We start from the raw sequence: 23,777 nt of genomic DNA on the forward strand, positions 1-23,777 counted from the left end.
TCACAGGATGCCTCCTTAGTACTTCATATAAAAGTGCTTTCTTCTCTTTTCAAAGCATAGGGAATCTTTAGAGGTGATAGACTCAACTAACATCTTGCTCGATATTATTACAGTACTTGTCATAGTTCCCTATTTATTTATTTACTCATTGATGAGATTGTTGGCTTCCTGAGGATTGTGCCTATGTACTTTGTACCAGAAAGGAATGCTTTTAGATGCAAGTAACAGAAAACCTCATATAGAGGGACTAGAATATGAGGAAATCTATTTTTCATCTGACAAAAACCTCAGAATAAGGTGTTACCAGGGTTGGTTAGTTCAGTGTCTCAGCATTGCTTTCATGATGCAAGAGTACATCTTCAGCCCTCATACTTACTAACCTCATGGTACCAGGTATCACACCTCTTCAAGAAGGGGCCAGCCCTGCTTGCTAGTGTTCATGTAAATATATGATAGAATCTAGTGGAGTGAGAGATGTGCACTGACACCTCTTTCTTACGTATCTCACTGGACAGAACAAGATTAAATGTCTTCCTTAAGTCAGTCACTGGCAAGAGAATGGGATTTCCCACTGGACTGGTTCAGACACAGATATCAAACTAAATTGGGGTCATCTTCTATGAGGAATGGAGACCTGAACAAAATACCTTCTGTTAGCAAGATGGGAGTGGTATATGCTGCACTTTAAGATCTTATTCAGCTCCCCTGCAGAGAAGATTGCACATCTATAAACTTGCTGTGAGTAATAGAATGGCATGAGAATTGTTCCATATAATATATATGCATATAATATGTTTTGTCAAGATTTAATAAGTTGTTATCTGCCCACTATGCTACCTGACTTTCTATGAGGAAGATTAAAAACATTACAGGAGGAGTATTCATAGTTGTTCATTTATAGTTACTAATTCACTACTTTAAATATTATAGTCTTTTCCTCTCTATATTCTTTCCACCAGCCATCTCAGGAACCAGGGACATAATAGAGTCACTTTGAGTAAATGTCTCTAAGGGAATTCACAATGCTAAAATCAAAGTAACATGAAATAGATTCTAAATTAAGGTTTTCATTGTTTTCATCAACAAAATTATAATGTTGGGAAGCTTCTTTTATTTTCCCTCGTATTCAAGATAGCAACCATATTTCATTGTAAGTGATTTGATGCCAATAGTTGAATCAGTCTGTATTTTAATTTAGTATTTCCTCCAGACATTCTTTGAACATGTGTCAACAGGAAAGAACATGTTTCAAAATATACTTCTGCCCATTTCTCTCTTATAAACACAATGAAGTTTGAGTATATGTCTTTTAGTTCTCTCTATGCTTTTTGAAATTTGCCCCAAGTACTAGAATCATTAGAAAGGATCAATACCAAATTCCACAGCAGGTGAAATTGGTCATGGGGACCCTTCCATCTCTGCTCTTTACCTAATGTTTCTTAACATGGGCAAGGATTTATTGTTAGCAAATATCCACCAAAGTCTTATTGCTGAAGAGCATTTTAAGGTGTTTCCATTTTTCGGCGGACACAACATCTTTGTTTGTATGTGGTGCTGAGGATCGAACCCGGGCCGCACGCATGCCAGGCGAGCTCGCTACCGCTTGACCACATCCCCAGCCCAGTATTTCTTAACTTAAAAAAGTCTCTGAGGCTTCAGAAGAAGCATCTTCAATGATGAGGCTGATGAGGCATTTGGTGTGGTGACAGGGATGGAGACAGTTTGATAAGAGAATATTCCTTATTCCTATTAGGTCTCACCACACAGGCATCACTTACTCTGAGGTATGTAATTGAAGCTGGCTCTGGGATAATGTTTTGATTTAGTATATTGTTGGATCATAGATCAGTCTTTAAGCTGATGTTGCCAGGGGGACAATAAAATTGTCACACTAGAAGTGCCAAGGTGAATGGATTTCTGTCCAATGTGTGTATGCTGTGTGGAGAGGTGACTAGAGAATTTTAAAGTGGGGCATTCAATCAAAAGTGCTGTTCTCACTAAATTGAGTTTTAAATACCTCTTTGAAGAAGCAAAGAGCACAAAGGAATGGTATTGGGTTTTCATTTGAGAAATTATATTATACACATGTGTGTACACAAACACTCTCTTACACACACACACACACACACACATACACACACATACACACATAAACACAATTTCCAGGGTAATAAATGACAATAACATAGGAAGTCGAGCAGTAAGATAGCATGAAGTCAAGAAAGAAGCTTCATCCCTGAGTGACACTTCTCTTGTGTTCCTACGTTGTTTTGAGAAGAATGTCATATGGAGTCAGGAGTCTTATAAAAAAGTGTCCTTGTGACTTATTTGGTAAAGGATAGGACATCAGGTTGCAGTATCAGAGGCCAGCAAAGAAATCAACCCATATGAAAGCCAAGATGCTTGTTGTGGGATTCAAATCAAAGTGCTCAAAATGTTTTAGACAATGCAGAGAACTTTACTAATTTTTAATTTAGTAAAGAGTGAAAATGCTCCTAACAGAAACCTCAACTTTTCAACCCAGACACCTAAAACACTCTTCATTGTTTATTCTTAAGCCTTTTATTCTTAGAATGTTGTTTTGAGAATGTATCAGAAGAGACCCAGAGATAGAAGAGACCCATAATGAGATGGATTATGTATATTACCCTTGGAGAAAAGGACCAGAAAATTGATAGAAATTCTCAGGGTCAAAAACCAATATATATCAAACCTACATTTTATTTTAAAAATGATTTTTCTGAGAGAAATATCCTTTCTCAATTTTCAACTATAGGTAGGCAATGATTGGCATTTTAAACTTATTGAGTAAAGACTATTCTACCTATAGGAAAACAAGAAATAAGGCAGCCAGTATTTTGCCAAGTGAATTGGAGTGAAGACAAGACTCCATAGTGATTTAGCAATAAAGGCTCAGACCCTGCTGAAATCCATTTTATAGACAGAGAATCAAGTCTTGGACACTAAACAAGATCCACATGTAACATACATAGAAGAGTCAGTACAATGAGGACAGCTGAAGTAAGAGAAAAGATACAATTCACTTGAGTCTATAACAGGGATTATTGTTTCTTTTTTCTACTTCATAGGGAACACAAAATTTGTATCTGAACCCTCACCATAATATTATTTCAGTATGTGTATATATACATATTTATATGTTAATATATATGTTTTTCAAGGCAACTGTTTAGTAAACTTGACATAATTGGATTTAATTATTATCCCAAGATCCTGTTATAGTTTAAGGACCTGAGTTAGAGAAAACAGCTCATATGGGATTATGTTCTGGCCTGATCGAAACCCATCTGAGTGTGGAAGTCAAGATTCTAGTGCCCATACTGTACTTCTTTCAGGATGTTGCTTTTGCATCCTGCTTGGACCACAAGTGTAGAATCACAGGATGTTAGTGCTGAAAGATGCCTGTTCCAATCAGATGCTATTAGGAAACTGAATCTCACTCAGGTTGTTCAAATGAAGAGGCTTTCATAAAAGGACTTCTCACAGAGGTATATGAATAGTTAAGATCTCAAGGCACCCAGGGAGATGTCTCAGCAGAAAGCTGTTGCTGCTGCTGTTAGCCCAGCAAGCTGAGTCAGTCCAGCAAGGGCTGTGCTGTCGAGCAGGGCTTCCCAACAGCTGCTGTAAGCATGAACAATGAGACAGCCCCTGCCTGAGATGAAGGCCAGAGCAAAGGAGGAGTCGGGAAGAAGTGCCATGGTCCCCCTCTCCTCCTCTCATCTTCTGTAGCACCTGCCTCCCAGGCCAAACCCATCCAGAAGTCAGAAAGAAAGCAACCCTGGATGAAGTAGTGTGCATGGAGGGAATAGAACAGGGTAGCAAAGTGGAGAGATTGGATTGTGATGTGTAGAGGGAAAATGGAATAAATGGTTACTTGATACCTTAGAAAGCCATCCTTTGTACTCAGATGAGAAACTCCAAATTCTTTCTTTGTCTAGCCATAGACACAGCCCAAACAGGCAGTGTGGGTGGCAGGTATGTGATTGTATGAAGCAGCTTACACTTGGTAGAGTTCACCTATTAGAGGTGAGCAGGTTGGCCTCCCTAGGGAAGAGGTGTCCAGTGGATGCCTTAGTGCTTTCATTAATCAATCCTGGCCATTCTGTGTTCATGCTAGCAGACGGGCTGATGCTCCCTACATAGGGAATTTTGTAACTAGCTTATATTCTGAGCTATAAGGTCAGTCCTCAGCCTCCATCATGCCAAGAAAGACCAGCATCTCCCAAGAATATATGGATGAGGTGGTGGGATACTGCTGAAGTTCATGTTACTTTTGTGTCCAGTCTGATCATACCAGGGCAGGAGCTGGAACCCAAAGTTTATCTCTATTTGGCTTCTGTGTACTGCTGCATATGGGCCACAGGGGAACCAATTCTATCTCCCCAGTGGATTCTGCTCTGTCAAATCTAGTGTACGTGGACCACTGAGCCATTTTCCCTTATTTATCAGATACCTAGATAGGTGGCCAGAATAGTAGGGGAAGCAGCAAGGGTCCCAGAGCAGATGTGTGTCCATTTCTCATTCCCCAGACCTCTATCTAGCACCTCCTTTGATCAACCAACCACATGCCAGCTCATGAGGCCAAACCAATAGTACATTCCTTACCTACATTGCTTTGCAAAGCAAGATGAATTGGATGAATATTGGACGGTGTGACATCCAGCATGTTTGACATTACTGTCATACCTCAGCCGTGACTCAGTGGGCAGTCGTCATAATGGGACAGAGAATACGAATAGAAAAGTGTATGAAAAACACAGTTACAGAAGTACACTTGAATAAATTAGTAATACTTATTTGTGGTGCATTGCAAGTTGCTCAATGATGTCCGTATTTATTTTTGAATGCTTTGCAAATTGTTCAACTATGTCTTTCATCCCTCCATCATAAATAAGGCTTTGGGCTTTCATTCATTTTGTTTGAGGGAAGGTATTGTGGGAAAATGTGGCTTTTTTTTTTTTTATTCTACCAAAGCCCACGTTGTCAGGGATCCAAGTGGCTATAGCAACTAAGTCTGCTGCTGAATCTTCCTTTAGACTCAATCCCTGAAAATTAGTTGGAACAGATTATAGAGAGCTCTGTGAAATGCATCTTTTGGTTTCAGAGGGGCAGTGAGCTGGAAGGCTCATCCGTTCTTTGATCCTCTGTGACTTCTCTGATCCTGAGAGTCCGTATGACTCATCTCACACAAGGTCTTGTTGTTTCACTCCCTTGGAAACTGTCAGATGGTTATAAATAAAGCCCACTCCTGGCCTTCAGCCTCTTGTCTGGATTCTGCAGTCCCCAGAGCCCCTAGAACCCTGGATCAATGCTGCGGGCTCTTTCCACATGCACAAGGCCATGTGTATAAAAATAAACTACTTTAACAGTTTGAGATAAAATTGATTTTTGTTGTATAACTCAAGCTTTGTCCACCATCTCCCACCCTAAGAAAATTGAATCAAAAGGTTTAGTAGGTAGAAGACACAGTCTGAGCTTCTGTCACTTCTTGGGGACCTTTTATATCTTCTTTTCCATTGTGTCCATCCACTTAGGTGCTCTAAGGAAGCCAGGAGTCACAGGGTCATGGAGAGCCATGGCAGCAGGGGTGTCTACTGCAGTCCCAGCCAAAGGCCATGTTTTGAGTGGTCACTACTTACCAGGTGCTGTGCTGAGTGCATAGGTCCAGCTCTAGAAAGTGGGGATTTTCACGTGTCCCTTCATGTATCTGTGGATATCAAGGCTCAGATATTTAAACATTGTACTCAGCTTGGACTGTTAATGAGTTTTATACTCAGGATTCAAACTCAGGTGGTCTGACCCCAAGGTTTTGTATGGTGAAATTAATCTGTGGCTTCTACTCCCTTTAATTTCTGACAGTGGAGCTAGGGGGCGTCACAGGGAGTCCTGGGCTTGGTGCAGGAATCTGTGGTGGGGAGGACAAGGGAAAGTGAGCAGATAAACTGATTCTTGAATATGCTAATGATGGAATGTAACAGTGGCCTCTAGCATGTTCATTTTTAAAGAGGGTGGAGAGAGAGGACATTCTCATTCTGTAACCATCACTCCTTGAACTCTTGGGCAGGTGGGAGGAAGCTGGGGTGCTGGAGGGCTATCCCATTCACCGTCATTTGGAGGGCTGTTTTCTAAAGTTTGTTTCTTCCTAGAGAATGTGCCACTTTGTGAGCTTCTTGTTTATGTAGCACCTGAGCCAGGCATTGTGAGGACCATGACAAGGATCTCAAGGTAGTTTTTGCTCCTGGGAACCAGAAGGTTCCCAGAATGCAAAGTTGAAATGAGGGATGAATCTGGCCTGAAGGAAATCACTGAAGGGATCACAGAGCCCCTGGCATTTTAGTCTTGAAAGGTAAAGGGTGGAGAAAAGGGTTAAAGCAGATGAATGGAGAGGAACAGGTAGGGGCTACATTTGCCATTGATTATGGACTGCAGTGGGCTGACTGTTGGGCTTCCCCCAAATCCAACCCCCATATGACAATAATAAGAGGTAGAGTTTGGGGGTGAATTAGGGGATAAGGGTGGAACCCTCACAAATGGGAGTAGTTTCCCTCTTCTGTCGTGTAAGTCTACAAATAGAAGTTGGTAGTCTACTGCCCAGAAGGTTCCCCCCAGAATCTAGCCTTCCTGATCTTAGACTTCCAGCCTTTCCAGAACTGTCATATATAAATTGTAGTTGCTTATAAGTCACCAGTCTATGGTACTTTGTTGCAGCAATCCAAATGGACCAAGACATGGCCACATTTGCCTATGATCTGATCTGTTCTGTTTTCTACGAAAAGAAATCTACAAGTTATTAAACTGTAAATATGAACGTTGTATAACTGCTGAAGAACAAGATTAAGAAAAACTAAAAAGCTTTAGACAATATTTAGTTAAAAAATAAATCATATAATTCTAAGTTATCTAACATTTTTAAAGCTCTGGTTGTTTTGGCAGTTGAGTAAACAATTCTCCCTGAACTACTTAAATCAGACCTTTTCTAGTTCTGGGCCCAGAACTTTGAAGTGCTTAGGACTTGAGAAGTTTTCTGGGGCCCTCCCTACCTCCTCTTTTCAAGTACTGAGGGTCTTTGGTTACCCATATATCCTAATCGCCCTAGAAGTAGGACTGTATACAGAGGAAAGCATTTGCTTTATGTCTTGGTCTTCAGCTCTCCTATCTGAATGTGAATGGCTCTGACTTGTGTCCTGTCCCTCAAAGGGGAAAGGCGTCTGTCTTCCTGTAGCAGATTTATGTTGTTTTCCAATCACAAATGAACACATTTAACAGCTTACCATGGAGGACTGTTTGACAGAGTGAATTCCTCATGTTATTTTTATTGTCCATGTTGCTTTTTTGGTTTTTGATTGTGAATGTGTGTATGTTTTCAGCAATTAGGGAGATGTCATCTGACCAGCATGCCACCTCGCCCTTCAAATGGTTTTACTCAATGGTTTCCTCTCCAGGCCCTTCACAGTGTCCTTCAAGTGTTCCCTGATAGGATCTGATGACCCTACATTTTCTTATTTTCAGTACAAGTTCTTACCTGGATATGGGATTCTTAGAAGATGGTCATTCATGACCTTATTTAAAGTTTCATTGTTTAAAATTAGCAAAATGAAGACATTAATACTTAAAATACAGCCTGGGTCAATGTTCACCAACATTGCATTTGTAATAATAGTAAATCTCCCACAGACCAACATTCTAAAGTAGGCTACGTGAAAGTGGAAATTTTGATTTGTCATCTTGAGAACACTTTGAATACAGAAATCCAAAAGTACATTGGATTCCTTTTATTCTTGGGAACATTGTTTGGTGTTTTATTCAGTGAGTACTTCCTAAATATATTTACAAAGGAAGGCGTTCTCAGCATGCTGTCTGGAAGACTGTGGCCAGCAGGCTGGTGATCCACTGTTGGAACATATGCTGGGGTATGTGTGTGCACACTGTGGAATGGAGAGTGGGATATTAAACTTGGGTTTTACAGCACGTATTTTTTAACCTCAAAAATACCTCTAATCAGATCAAGTTAGGATGATGTTTGTCAGGCAACTTCGAAGGGTAAGGTCTTAAATTTCATCATGTAGTGTCCTAGTAGGGGATTAAAGATTGATAAAACAGAACATATTCTACTGGTAAGCAAACTGATAACTACCACATTTCATTGAATCTAAGATGTCATCAGGTAATATGTTGCCAGTATTTTGTGTGTATCATTAAACAAGGAAAATATTCTTTCCATTAGACTCTGACATAATACTTTCATATCACTAGAACTTTTACTAATTGAAAGCACTCTTTTAGGCTTGTTTGGACATGGATTCATAAGAGGAAATATGTAAATTAAATGAGTTTGTTAAAATTTTCCTAAAATGATTCACATTCATAGCTGATCCTTCTGAATCACTTGCCAATGCCATGTCTTTTTTTTTTTTTTACAGACTCTTGGCCTCTGGGTCATAAGACCATTGGTAATGTAGCATTTCTCAAAAGATAGCTCTTCTAGGGTCCTTGAGAGTCTTCCAAATGCTTGGTACTCAACCTGCAAGTCCTAATGTGCACATGGTCAATGACACCTACAATATGATGGCTGAATCTGAACTTCATAGACACTGACATGGGAAGATATATACCTTAGAATCAGTGAAACATGCTAAAAAATTCATGTGCATGATATAATTAAAAATCCTAGGCAATCCCTCAAAGGTAATAGGCTTTTTCTGTTAAAAATCTTTAGAATTCTTAAGTACTTACTCTACTATTTTGAAGAGATGTGAAGGGGAAAACCAGTTTAGAGGTTTCTTAAAGTTTTCAGTTTCTCAGAATCAACTGGTACATTTGTAAAAACTTTTCATTCCCAGGCCCACCCTGGACCCATCAAATTGGAATCCCTGGCTGTGGCCTTTTGGACAAGCTCCCAGGTTGCTCTGATATAGGTGGTCTGGGGAACTGTTTTGAGAACCACTGAACAGAGTCCTGTCTTCATGATACCCTCAAGTGTCATGTATGCTCAAGCTCTCAGATCTTGGGCTTTGGGACTTCCTAAAGTCCATGGCAGACAGAAAAAGAAAAAAAAAAAAAGCAAGTTACTTTCGTTTTTAAGAAAGTCACTGTGTGGCCCTTCATTGTGAACATCCCAGGAATAAAGGAGTTGAGATTTAGACACCAGATTAAAGAGATGAAACTGAAACTGCCAGTTCCTTAAAAAGTCCTAAATGAGGATCTTGGAAGTTATCCTTCCTATTTCTGTTTTTCAAGTGACTAACTTTGACCTTTTTTAAAAAATTTGATTATTTATTTAGCCCACATGCCATATAAAAGGCTAATGCTCTCATTGCTAGACAAGCTGATGAGTCTAGTGAGGGTGGTCCTGATTTATATTTTATTACTTATAAAAGGGGTCAGTTGAAGGTTAGGCAAAGGAAGTGCCACGTATTAGACAAGCAAAGTAGCAGAATCATTTCCTATGATTCTTACGTTAATCAGAAATCCATCTTTTAAAAATTCCTAGTAGAAATTCCAAATCTCTTAGTAGTAACTTCTAACATGGCCTATTAACTCTGTGTTCTTTTGTGTTAGACAGTTCTAAGGTTTAACTGATTTCCAATGCCTAAGCTAATACTTTAGGAAACCGACGTTTTAAAAAACTCTTTTAACCTAAAAGAGTTTTGTGAGTGTTTAGTCATGTCAAACTGGAACAGGGCGAGGCAGGCTCCTAAGAGGAGTGGGTGAGTTTATCTAAGGAAGAATGCTGAAACTTGGTCATTGTGGTTTTCTGTGAATTAAGTGAATGAAAAACTGGATCATTTTGTAAAAAGTGAGAGGAATGGAGAAATGAGTGAGTCTGGCTCGAGGCAGATACACTTTGGCCTGTTTTCTTTCAGGTATAAATTGTCTTATAGAATAAGTAACAGTGTTTCACACCTGCATGGTCATTTAGAGTCGAACCATGTTTTCACATATATATTTCCCCTTCCATCTTCAAAACATCTTTTTGAGAAAGGGAATGCACTTCTCTTTCTTTTTACTGGAGAAAAAGGGCTTCATGTTAATCAGGAAGGCTGATTGGTATCTCACCAGGACTGATGGTGGAACTGGGATTCCAACTTGGGTCTTCTGGTTCTGAGTTCAGAGCTCCTTTTGCAATTCATGTTGTTTCTTCTTCTTTTTCTTTTTGTATCAGAGCAGTGCATGGCACTTTTGGATATAGGTTAATATTTGAAGGTAGAGGGATACTCCGTGACTGAAATCTCTTGCAGATGGATTCATAAACCCAGAACCCTAATTTAAAAATGAGCCAGCTGTTAGAAAAACTTGCCTAGACACTTTTTATGTTTGAGCTTGCCAGAACTGGGGCAAGGGGGAGAGACATCTGGAGACAACCCGAGAGCTCCTCAGGTGTTCCCAAGTCTAAACCACCTGGCTCTAAACAAATTCCTAGCAGTGTAGCCCAAAGTTGAAGTTTCTAGATTTGACCAGGGTTAAAAAGAAACCTGAATCTGGCAACTTCCCCAGAATCCACTGGAGTCAAAGATGTGGCTATGGAGACAAAATTCTCTGAGTGCCCAGAGATTCTGGGTTGAGGTTTATAGCAGACGCTGTGGATGCCAGGTCCTTATCACACTCACTTGTAGACCTCTATACTTGTGGGTCCCAAGGGCAACTCTGAGGGTGCCCTAGCTGCCCAAAGTGTAGACTTGTTTCTTGGTACAAATCCAAGAGCCTGTACCCAGGCAGGAGGCCCGGTTCAAACAGGTGCGCTTCACTGACTCTTCCAAACACATGTAGGTTTTGGAAACTGCCTGTAGTTTTGAAAATTGTCTTTATTAAAAAAATTGAAGCTTAGAGAACTGTAAAGGTATTTCTTTTGGAGAAATATTTGCTCTAAGACCTAAGTTCACTTATTAAGAATGCAGCAAATCTTCAAAAATTAGACTCTTATGATAATGGTCATGATACTTTCTTGGCTGTTGCACTATTTGGTCCTCTTAATTCATTATTGAGGTAGAGAGAGAAGAGGACTAAGGTATGTGGCATGTGACTTGCCTAAGATCACATAGCTTGCTAGTGGCAGAGCTGTGTCTAGGACTCCCCAGGCCCTCGCCTTTGACCACTTACTGTTCCTGCCATGATCCTCTGCCCTCTGACAGATGTATTTTGTCAGAGTCCCTTGACTCCGAGGGCTCCCATGAACTTCTCGGGTGGCACATGGTACTGCCAATCCCCAAAGGTCAAGAGGACCAAGTAGGTTAGTTGTGTGAGAGCTGACAATCTTTGCTCAGACTCTGTTCAATGCCCAGTGGCTTCTGCTATTTCTGGAAACCTCTACTTCCTTCCAACAGAGAAACACTCAGCTCTGCAGGTCAACCCTGCCCTCCTAAGAACCAGGTGCTCCCTTTGCCTCTCTTGGTGGAAAGACAGAGAAGGGGAACATATTTATGCCCATTTCAACTTGTGCTCTCTGAAAATGATTTTGAGAAAAGCTGGTTACATATATGTATTTCTTAAGTATTAAGCTCCTAAAATATGCTAGACCTTGCATTAGGCACATACCAAAATGTCACAGCTGATGTCAGAGCAGGAAGACTTTCGGATGCAAACACATACACCCACCCACACACACACACACACACACACACACACACACACGGAAAAACTAAACTGAAACACCTAAAAGGTGTCACATATCAAAAATCTGCTTGTAAACGTCTGTTCTTGCTCCTTGGAAATGTTTGCCTTCAAGGCTGTCTTTGCAACTCAATTTAAATCAAACTCATCCGGTAGAGATGGGTTGTTAGGAAGGCACAGTTAATGTGATATAATCAGCTTGACCATGAACCATCTCCTGAGGATTTGGAACCTACCCAGAACTTTTACCACTGGATCATCTTTGCCTACCAGAAATAAATCCTTGGCATTTGGTTGCAATCAATCACTATTTGCAAATTAAAGTAGAAAATATCAGCGTAATTACGTAGACTTATTTTCTTGGTTGGCACAATACCAAATTTAAGGAAAAATCACTGCATTTTAAATGTATGGGCATGCTGGGTTGAATAGTGATTTGGTTTTATCATTTTTCTATCCCAATTCAGAAGACCACTTGCTATGTCCTGTGAATCTAGAGGTGGTTTGGTGTAACCCCACTAGAGCTTGAACTTACATTTTTTAAAAAAAACATTTATTTTTTCGTTATAAGTGGACACAATATCTTTATTTTATTTGTATGTGGTGCTGAGGATCGAACCGGGTGCCTCACACATGCTAAGCGAGCACCCTCTACCACTGAGTCACAACCTCAGCCCCTTGAATTTACATTTTTGGAAGATTTTTGGTACCAGGGATTGAACCCGGGGTGCTTAACCACTGACACATGCTAAGCGAGCACTCTACCACTGAACCACAATCCCAGCCCCTTGAATTTACATTTGTGGAAGCTTTTTTTGGTACCAGGGATTGAACCCGGGGTGCTTAACCACTGAGCTACATCCCCAGCCCTTTTTTTGTATTTTATTTAAAGGCAGAGTCTTGCTGAGGTGCTTAGGGCCTTGCTGAGTTGCCGAGGCTGGCTTTGAACTCATGATCCTCCTGTCTCAGACTCCTGAGCTCTTGAGATTATAGGCGTGTGCTACTGAGCCTGGCTGAATTTTTGGAATTTGAAAACTTGTCCTTTTTTTTTTTAACTCTTTATTGTACAACTGCTGCACAGGCAGAGCAAGCTGAGAGATGGGCCAGTTGCACAAAGCAAGTCAACCATGAGCTCAAGGTCAAGTTTTGCTTTTACCTTAATTTTGGGGGAAGGCTGAAAATTAAATTGGCTTCTTGGTTATTCATGCTCTGACTTCCTATCCCTTTATTAATTCCTAATTTTCTTAATGGAATTGGTTGATCTGAGCTCAAGGTTATAGGAAGATAGAAAAAAAAATGGATAAAAATACCATAGGGATTTTGCTGGGTTTTAGAAGGAATTGAAGGTTTTCCCAAAATGAGTCAGTTGTTAGATACTATGAATTGAGATAGTTCTGTCATTGATGAACTTTACTGATGCTATTTCATCTAGGCATTGTTTGTTTTACTGTTATGAATTTCATACTCTCAATTTTCATCTTCTCTATTTAGTTGTAATTTACCAATGGCAGTATCAATTTGGTTTCCCTTTATCCATAGTGGAAAATATTTAAAACTTTGTATGCTCTTCAGGTGTACAAAATTCACTCCATGCCTTGTGAATCATACCTTGTATTGCTCACCACTTTACCCATCTGGGCCACTTGTTTGCCATCTGTGTATATTTGATTTTGAAATCCTTTTTCTAGTCTCCAAGCCCATTCATCTCAGGGCTGGAGTCTTGGCTTTATTAACTAACCATTTATTAACTATGTGCTGTTGGATGAGTTACTTAACTTCTCCAGGGCTCAGTTTTCTTATCTCAAATATGGGTATAAGAATAGTATCTAGTTCTGGATGTTGTTTTAAAGGTTAAATGTGTAATCTACATAAAGTGCTTAGTATAGTGTCTCATCCATAGTAAGAATTCTACAAAGGTTAGGTAGGTATTATTATTAACTACTATTTCAGATAGCTACTCTCTCCTCAGAAAGTGGTGTTCAACAAAGTTTGAACAAGAAACCTTTCTTAGGATCAACCTAAATTTTGAACCATTGGAGATACTGGCCATGGAAACTTGATTGTATTATAATAAGCAATTGACTGTGAGGCTTTGGGATTAAATTGACAGTTTGAGTCAATCTCTGACATTATGGCAGAATTGGGGCAAATTATTTGACCTCTCTCTGACTCAACTTCTCATTCAAAAAGTAGACATGATAATAATTACTTCATAATATTGTGGTGAGGGGCAAGTGAAACATGTGAAATGTTTAAGAACAGGGTTTGGTACATAATATATGCTCAATAAATATTATCCATTATTGAAAACAGTAAATCAGTGTTCCACCCATTATGTACATGTTTGTTTCTGGAGAGATGAATTTAAAGATAAATGTAAAGAGATGAATATAAAGAATTTCAAAGTAGAGTAGATGGTCTTGGAAAATTTGGGAAATTTGGAAGCTAAAACTCTTGCCTTCTTTCCCACTTCCTCAATTCCCTGCACTCCTCCTGCTCCCTCCACCCACTAATATTTTATTCACAAAAGCAGAGACCAGGCCTCTCTGCCCTGTCTTTTGGAGAATCTCAGAGGTTGACTAACCTAATGCTGTCAATTCTCAAGAGAGGAAGCTGAGTCCTGTAAATTTCCCACAGCTAATTTCAACAGACCACTTTGCTGGGTCATTTATTTACCAGATGACTATGGGTTTGTTTCTATTTTGACAAGTGGGAAGGGGGGTTTATAATCCAACACATGGTTGGTGTAAGAAAACCCCTCTGTTTTCTTCCATCTTGCTCTTTCTGTGCCGCAAACCTTGCTCAATAAAGCCCTGGTCCAGTCAATATTTCAAGAGACCTCCTCTGTTTTCTGCAGTGGGACCTATGCCCTGTGACCTTCCATAGCATGAAGACCTTGCTTCCTGATGGGTAATGTTTTTCCTTGCTCGGGACTTGCTGGAGCTTATTCTTATTGCCCTGCTGGCTCGTTTGTTTCCTTGGGCTGGCTGCCTTGTTTGGCGGTTTTTAGCAAGGGCTCTGATAGATGCCAGGAGGTGAGGGAAGGGCTCCCGACGGACTCGATCATTGGTCGAGCAGACTCAGTGATGGATGAGCCTCTCTCCAGGGAGTTTTGGGTCAGGAGAAGTCCAACAGATAAGTTTCTCCAGAATGGAGTAAGCCAGAAACAGCACCAGTAAGATCTTACCTCTCTTGTGGCTTTTCGTGTTGATTTTAAAGGAAATTCTCAGCTGCAGTTCCACATCTTACTAAGAAACACAGCTACATCCACGATAGACTTAGACATATGTGACACAAATTGCTTTAGAAATAATGTTCGGAGGAGAAGGGCAGGAGGAAGGAAGAAAGGGTCTTTAAAAAATCCCTATCAAAATATTTTCTTTCTTCTAAGTATTGAAAAGGCACAATATAACCCTTTCTTCTTCCAAATGATCTCATAGCTATTTATTGAGGGGAAATACCAAATGCTTATTATTATTTTTTTCTTTTACAGAAGCTTCTTCGGTCTTGATGATTCATGTCGATATCATTTTCCTCCCAACTACAGAGACTCTGAGACAAAGCTACACCCCAAGTGATATGCCGGTGTCAGAACAATTCCTGTCCTGAAGGGGGGTGTGCGACCTTCTTTATTATTCCCCCTTCACAGACGTCCTTGAGCCCTTGAGACGGATGTGAGTGAGTTTTTCAGCCCTCATGCAAAACAACCATCTAAACATAACAGATGACATCAGCTTGGGCTTTTCAATTCCTGGATGGCAGCAGTGTGTTAATCCAGCCTTCATCCTGGATTTCATAAACTAAAACAAGAGAGGCTGGCAGGAGGACAGCGCTGCTGCTGGGTTGAGGAAATTGATGACGGGGAAGCATGCGGGCAACCCAGTGTATAAAACTCATAAACGTGTAGGCAGAGGCTCAGCTACCACTTTGGACTCTGCTTGCTACCAGCAAAGACCACAACTCGGAGCCGAGCCTGAGCCCACAGAGAAACATGAGGAGCCTCTTGCTGCTGACCACACTCCTTGTACCTGTGCACCTGGCTGTGGCTTGGAGTGTCAAGTACGCCGTGGATTGCCCAGAACATTGTGACAGTAGTGAGTGCAGAAGCAATTTGCACTGCAAGAAGATGGTGCTGGACGACTGTGGCTGCTGCCAGGTGTGCGCTGCAGGGCTGGGAGAAACCTGCTACCGCACGGTCTCAGGCATGGATGGCGTGAAGTGTGGCCCGGGGCTGAGGTGTCAGTTTTACAGTGAGGAGGATGATTTTGGTGAAGAGTTTGGTATCTGCAAAGGTAAAGAGTGACCCCTTGCTTCCTCCATCCAGGGCTCCCTGAGGGCTTGTAGGTAGTTTGGGAGGTGAGGTGGCTTTGCTCTTCAGGATGAAGAGGGAAGATGCAGGTCCCCTACAGGTGTTGTCCTGGGAGGAAAACTACACACAACATAGAAACCAGTGTGCAGGGAGCATAGAATGAAATGTAGCTCTGTACCCATTATGATTAGGAGATTTAAGAAAGTTGCAATGGAAGATGCATTACCTCTTTTTCTGGAAAACTTTAGAAATTTAACAAGTGATCTGTTAATGAATGCTTTTAGGTGCTCTCTCCTGTCAAGGCAGAGATTACAGAGGTCTCACCAGATAACCTCTTGGAGTGGTTTCTAGTCCCCAGATTTAGTGAGTCTTTGATCTTGAAAGGGTCCACAGGGTGGAGAGGAGAGCTCCAGTTCGAATCTTTCTGATGAATGCTAATGTGTGTGATGGGATAAGGAGGGTTTAAGTCATCTAAAGAAATAGCTCACCTTCTTGCAGGAGTCTCTGGGACTATAAAACAAACCTCATTCCACTTTATAAAGATTTTTGTTAACTAGGAAAATAGCAGTTGGTCTAAGAAAAGCCAAAAATAACAGTAAAGAAAAATAAAAATTGAAAAGTCTATAAAGAATAAGGTCAGCTGTTTTATAGACTTAAAGGGAAACTTTATCAGATTGAAATTATAGTTAAATGATACAGTTAAGCATTTGTAGAGTTTATTTAAAACTTAATGACTAAGGTTCAAAATGTTTAAAATTTTAAAAATGTTTAAAATCAAAAGAATGGTGATTAAATATGCTCCATTCATAATCTCCTTAAGAGCTTTTACAAAGGCACAACTCATGTTGTAACAATATCAGATGTACAATAAAGGTAACTTGTCAAAATTCTGAGAAATTTCTAAATTTTCATATCTTATGTATTAATCCAATTGTATTCTTTTCTGAGATAATCATCCAGAGTTAAGCTAATCCATTAATTTTCCTTCCTTTTAGAAAATAATTTATAAGTGAATACATTAATCTGTAAAACCTATGAAAGGTCAGAAAATAAATTCTTGGACTATTGGGATAATTTTGTTTTTGTGCTTAGATTATTTTTGCTTATAACCAGTAAGACGTAGAATATTGAGTAAATATTTTCTTTGGTGAACAGATACACTTCTGTTTCTTTCAACTGAATAGGAACTGCATTTTCTGCAAATCACGGTGCTTATCAGTCAAGAAAACAGTACCTCACATAAGGAAATTAGGGAGGAAGTGGTTAACACAATCATGCTTATGATATAGCCAGTATATACAGTGGATTGCTTTTTCTCTTGGCATAGAAATGCCTTTTGTAAATGTGATGATACATGTACAATTGCATTAGTATAAAGAATCAAGCTGTAAGGTACTTGGAATTTTTAGCACTCTCATTTCTACTGAATGATTGAGGATGATATTAATGAGACACATTTTTAAAAATTCATTTTTGGATTCCTCTTTTTAGCATCCTTCAGATTGTTGACAAATTCTGTTTTTCTCTCTGCTGGATATAATGAGAACAGGTCAGACTTAGATATTCTAGGTAGAGATGTTCCATTTTGTTGTAGGAAATCTCCCTCTCTTAGCTTTTCTATAGAATACCCATAAAACTATACAATTCAACTGCATATCCAAATGTTTTCTAAATATTCAAATGCTTGCTATTAGGCTGCTCAGATAACAATTATGTAGCCAACACATATTTATTGAACACTTACTATGCATCCAGCACTGTTGGATATATCAGGGGATACATTAGAAGTGTAACTGAAAATTTGGCTAAACTTTTATTTTTCGATTTCACTGCAAGCATAATTAAATTCCAATCTTGTGTTCTTTTCTCCTAGAGGTTTTCTCAGGATTCCTTTTAAGGATTTCTTCCCAGCAAGAGGACAGTGTACAAAAGCAGGATCCTCTGTAATCTGAAGGATGGTGAAAAGAGCACTCCTAAATCTTTATAAAAATGTACTTAATGGGACTGGAATTGTAGCTCAATGGTAGAGTGCTTGCCTAGCATGTGTGAGGCAATGGGTTTGATCCTCAGCACCACATGAAAATAAATCAATAAAATAAAGACATAGTGTCAATCTACAACAAAAAAAATTTTAAATTGTATTTTATTAATATCCATCTTGATCATTCTGGGGATTATTGGGTTGTTAAAGATCCAGATACCTCACAACTTGTTTCTCTACCTATGTGTGATTGTACATTTATATTTTCATGCCAGGAGAATATATAGTCTACATTTATTCTGCTGGCTTTTACAGACCAGTTGAGATGCTGTTTATGTCATTTAACTATGTCTTCTTAACAAATGACTGTCTTCTTTATCTCAGTGTAGTATGTTTTAGTTGAAGTATAAAAACAGTGAAGCTCTAAAGGCTTCCAGTTCTTGATAAGTCTATAAAAGCTAAACTTTCTTGTTCATTTTGCATCTTGCATCTTAGCTTGGCTGAGAATTTTACTAGTGAACCCTCCTAACAACTGGGGGAGTTAGGTTGGTTGTACTGCTTATTCAGACAGATAAGGAACTTTACAAGGGTTGAAGCAGTTTGGGGGTTGATTGCTTCCTGATGAGCTGAGGTGACAGTTCTCTTATCCCTGGTTAGTTTGAAGACCTTTGCTATACATTTAAAACTGTAACTTGTCAGTGAATAGAGTGGATTCAAAGACAGCATGACATGTTTTAAACTCTGAGGAGCTGATGTATATGTCCATTCAATTTCTTTTTTTTTTTGAGCTTTGTACATGCTAGGCAAGCACTCTACCAGCCTTTAATTTCCCATCTTCACTGAGCTACTACAGAGATAACCTGTGAGAATCTGTCTGTTGACATCTAAGCAGAAAATAAACAGAATTAAGACAGGTCCAAGGAGACTGGCTGTGTGTAGCTGTCTTCAGTTAACCTTTACATCATTACACTAAGCTGGGAGCATCCATTGTCCGATCTTACTGTGTGATTTCACTTTTATAACCCAAAGTTATAAAATTTATGACTTTACACATTTTATAAAGTAATTCATGAATTTTATAAAGCTGTAAATTTAAAAGTTGATTCAAAGCCTGGGTTTTCAAGAATTGGATTTCATTGTACAATCAACATTCATGAGGTTGGTTCAAATCCTCAGGCAATCACACAGGGCTGCTTGGATGGAGGCTTATGCACACACACACACACACACACACACAGGTACCTCTCTAATCCTTCCTCTGCCCTCAGACTGCCCCTATGGCACCTTCGGGATGGAATGCAAAGAAACCTGCAACTGCCAGTCGGGCATATGTGACAGGGTGACCGGCAAATGTCTGAAATTTTCTTTCTTCCCATATTCATCAACCAAGTCTTCCCGGAGATTTGTTTCAAGCACAGGTAAGAATTTATTCTGGTCTGGCATGGCAACAGTAGTCTCATTTCTAGTTTTTAAAACTTAAAAAAATGCCAGTGAGTAGAATAAAACATTGATTTGAATGATCTTGTTTCCTTGATTGTACTCAGGAAAAGGTGGGTGGTAGTTGAGTTTGGTTGCTGTTGTTATTTTCTAAAATAATCCCATTAATAATTTTGAGAATATATACTATAATTTCTCATAAAGTTAACCCATTTTATATGGAGGATACATAGGATTGATTACTAAAAAATCTGTAATAAAAATAACCAACTGAGATATGCAAAGTTCTTTAAATTCTTCAGTGATCTGTTTTATATATTTACTAGACAAAACTATTTCTCTCCCAACCAACTTCACATAGAAAATGTACTTTGAGGAATTTATTGGATAGGGTTTAAGAGCCAAGATAAAAAAAATAGAGAACATTTTTTTTTTTAACCCGATGGAAGCATTTAAATGGAAGCATTCCAAGCATGTATTTTTACGGATTTGGGAGAGGATAAGAAATACTAACTGTAAATCAAATTTGGGAAATGAATGAATTTGTAGTTATGCTCACATGCTGCTTATAGGTCATGTACATTTCTTACACAGTTGTGAGAAGATAAGGAATATATAACCTAATAAGACGGTACCATGAACATATTTGGTTATCAAGTTGATAAATGGCCTGGCTCATAGAGCTTTACTAAATTGAAATTGACCATTAAAAAATGACATATATTTAAATAAATAAAATAATAAAAGACATGTATCACTAAAGCATATTTGTCTATGCACAGAATGGTGACTATAATTAATAATGCACTATATGTTTCAAAATTGCAAAGAGTAGATTAAATATTTCCACCACCAAAACCTGGCATGAGAGGTGACTGATTTGCTAGTTGTATTTAATCATTATACACTCAAAATATCACACCATGCCCCAAATATATATAATTATTGTAGAACATTTAAAATACAGATGCCTTGAAAACAGATACTATTTTGCTTGATGGACATTCATGATAGGCAGCACAAAAATATTTTCACTTTTATACCAGAAATAAATATTGAGATTCTTATTAGACATTTTTTGGAAAAAGCATTTGGTTTTCTCCTTTTTCTGATCTGGAGTATTTAAAGATTATTAATTCATCTTGATAAACCTTAGGTTCAAGATGGAGAACAGAAAGTTCTAAAGATTGTGGACAGGTTGCCCAGGGACCCCCTGCTTAGTTGTGCACTTCCTACATGAGACTTTCTGGATTTGAATGCTACAGTTTACAGGGCATCACCTTTTGAGAATAGATTAAATGGCTCCAAGGTTTACCAGCATAGGTTCTCTCAGAGGTCCCTTCCATTCCCTAATTGCTTGAGGTTGTCTTCTCCAACATTCTTGGCAGATGGGTTTCCTTACCCTAGTTGTCCCATTTATTTATTTATTTATGTATTTGTTTGTTTATTTTGTTAGCATCCTAAGACTGGGAATTCACAAGTAACTTTTTAAAATTTATTTTTTACTGGGGTGAGTGAGGATTAAGATCTGAAATATTTCATGAATTTATATGCATTTGTCTCCTAGGTCACACTCATCTTCTTATAGCATTTCATTTCAGGATGTGCACACTGAAGCAAGGACATGTAGCAGAAAGTTTCATTTTAGAAAATTCTAAATATTATAACTTTTCTTGTGTGTAAAGCAAGAAATAGCTATATAAAAATTATACTTTTTGATCTGCCTTCTGGAATCATACCACAAAGTTAATCCCTCTTCTCTAAAGTTAGTATAAAAATCCTACTTAGAAATCTATCCTTACAGCATTTGCTCATACCATAAATATTTATTAAGTTCCTACTATGTTCCAATTGTTGTTGTATATGATGGGATGTTAGAGCAAATGAAAGAAAGTCCCTCCTTCATGGAGTTGAAATTATAGTGGTAGAGTGAGATAATACAGAAAAAATAAAGAAAAAAATAATGTATAAGATAATGTCAGGTAATATTAGGTTTATAAACAGAAATAATGCAAAAGTGTTATTTTAGATAGGCGGTACTGATATAGAGCATAGAATCTTGACTCTATTAAAATTAAATAAAAACAAAAAAAATTGTGTTTGGTCTTTGAGTTTTAGCCATGTGGATATTATCTGTATTCCTTCTAATTTCAGAGCTTGACTTGGCATCTGGAGATGGCAATGCTGTCAGAGAAGAAACTGTGAAAGAGAATGCTGCTCAGTCCCCTGTAATGAAATGGTTGAATCCACGCTGATCCTGGGTGGGATTTTCAAGAAAAGCTTCTATTTTAATGATTGTTCAACACTCAGCCAACATTTAAAAATTTGTCTTGATTATAGCATATGGATAAATAATTTTTGGAGGTCAAGTATGATTCAGGGTAGATTCAGAAAAAAGAAAGTAGGCTACTTACAATCCATAAAATGCATATGATTGAACACATTTAGATATTTGTTAAATATTTGAATGCATATAGATTTGTTAAATGTGTGTGTATAGTATCAATGAAGAACTAAAAAATGCAATTTAGATAATCTTATATGGAGCCAGGTCAAAGAGAAAGCTAGTCAAAGGTGAAGACCACAGTGACCCCATGGGGGTTGTTTGACTTGGATGTACATTAATGTTAGGATACGTAAAGGAGGAACAGGCAGAAGCAAGAGAAGGTAGGGATGGGAGTGAGAGTGGGGATTATAATATTTAGCTTTTCCTTGTGGTAGCTTCAGTAGAACCTAATTTAATTGGGAGGATGGGTGGGGGGTGAAATTAAAAAATAAAGAAACAAACTAGAAAACCCCTGATGTGTGATGTTTAAAACTTGTGGGTATTTGACCTTGAATTGGGGTTGTTGCCAATGCAGCACTCAGGTGGGTTGAAGGATGGTTCTGGGGCAGAGGATCAACAATACATTTCCATCAGTGTTTAAAGAATGCCTCATCTGAGATAGTACTAGGGAGTGTTTTGCCTGCTGGGGGGTGGGGAGGGATGAAGGTAAATATTTATATATTTTTATAAACAAATATGTTTAATACAAGTCATCCTCCATGCTCATATTCATCACCCTCTGGGGGCAATGAACATGAAACCACTTGTTTAAAATAGTTGCAATAAAGGTGTAACTCTATAAGGCTTTCAAACATCTGAGGCTGGAAAATATAGCTATTGCAAAGTAACAGTAATTAGTACAAGAGAAAAGAAAAATTTAGTCACTCTGGATTTATAAAATATCAAAAAGCGAACAACAGAGGGAATTTATTAAAAGAAAGTGTGATGACTTATATGTATTTAAAATCTAAAGTAGACAATAACTGATTAGGAGGTTTGGAACTGAAAAGTCAATTTCAGCAGGAAACATCAACTTAAAAATATAGTGTATTTTCATATTTGTTTTCAAACTTGATTGACAAGTGGAAATAGGAGTACAGTTGGGAGGATCTTAGCACAAACAGGACTGTTGTACTAGATGTTGTTAGGAAATATTTGCAGAAGTGTTTTATTTGGAGTAAAGAACTTATTTAAGATTTATTTCCCTATTTACCTATATTTTGTTCTCAAAGTTTGCCATCAGAGTTGTGAATGTGTGTGTGGGAGGGTCTTTGAATGTAAGCAGTATAAGCTGTTAGGTTTTGTTTTAAAAGGACAAGTTTCTTATTGTTCAATAAAATGAAAAGACACAGCTGTTCCATGTCAATTGACTTTGTTAAATTGTTAAATCTTATTTATATAATGAATAAGAACTCTTTAATGCATATTAAATGATAAGCTCTTCAACTGCATTTTCTGCTACAGATAAACATCCTCCATGAAAACAGGAGGCTAGAATATTTATTTCTTTGCCTCACATCTTTGGTCTACTCATCCTTTAGATCTTTCTAAAGAGTAGGTTCCTATGTATTCATCCATTTTACAGAGTTTTACTTCTACCCCTGTGGGTTTTTTTTAAAACCACCACCACCATCACTTCTGATGTTATAAGGAAGTTGTAGATCTAGGACCTGAAATGATGATTTCCAGGTCACTGATGGCTCCTTCATACAACACTGAAATACTAAATGTAAGAATATATTTAGTTTTGTTTTCTCTTCCTGGATTTCAACTTCTTTGAAGGCAGAAACCTTGCCATTTAACAGCTACTGCACCTTATTCTATGTTCTGTGAGGAAACCTCCAATAGTAAATATCAAGCAGTTGTTAGCTGAAGGTTACAGTTCTAAAAATGTCAACCTATTTCCACTTTCTACAGTTTGGTATCTCATTCGTATTCTCACTCACAATCATTACTTAGTATTTTATTTTCGTATTGCTTCTAATATTTTTCAAAATGGTTGTACTTTTAAAAATGTGGCCAAAAGACAAACCATTCTGTACCTGTGAAAGAAGAGAGTAGCTCCAGGTTTGAAATTTGAGAGTATCATATCAAAG

The 23,777-nt window shown here is 38.4% G+C and overlaps 1 protein-coding gene across 1 annotated transcript; it reads left to right on the forward strand.

The window, feature by feature from the left end:
* Positions 1 to 565: 565 nt before the first annotated feature.
* Positions 566 to 23,032, forward strand: Esm1 (endothelial cell specific molecule 1). Its single transcript, XM_015497308.2, has 4 exons — positions 566 to 738; positions 15,122 to 15,920; positions 19,187 to 19,336; positions 21,510 to 23,032. The coding sequence occupies exons 2-4, from the start codon at positions 15,620 to 15,622 to the stop codon at positions 21,608 to 21,610; spliced, it is 552 nt and encodes a 183-aa protein (XP_015352794.1). The 5' UTR covers positions 566 to 738; positions 15,122 to 15,619; the 3' UTR covers positions 21,611 to 23,032.
* Positions 23,033 to 23,777: the final 745 nt, after the last annotated feature.

The sequence above is a fragment of the Marmota marmota genome, unplaced genomic scaffold (genome assembly GCF_001458135.2).
Source record: "Marmota marmota marmota unplaced genomic scaffold, marMar, whole genome shotgun sequence".
NCBI classification, from domain to species: Eukaryota; Metazoa; Chordata; class Mammalia; order Rodentia; family Sciuridae; genus Marmota; species Marmota marmota.

Bases quoted from the DNA above. Each gene is read 5' to 3' on its own strand.
- Esm1 (XM_015497308.2), top strand. From the start codon at position 15,620: ATGAGGAGCCTCTTGCTGCTGACCACACTCCTTGTACCTGTGCACCTG. The intron at 15,921-19,186 runs GTAAAGAGTGAC...CTCTGCCCTCAG, and splicing joins AGAGTTTGGTATCTGCAAAG to ACTGCCCCTATGGCACCTTC. The intron at 19,337-21,509 runs GTAAGAATTTAT...TTCTAATTTCAG, and splicing joins GAGATTTGTTTCAAGCACAG to AGCTTGACTTGGCATCTGGA.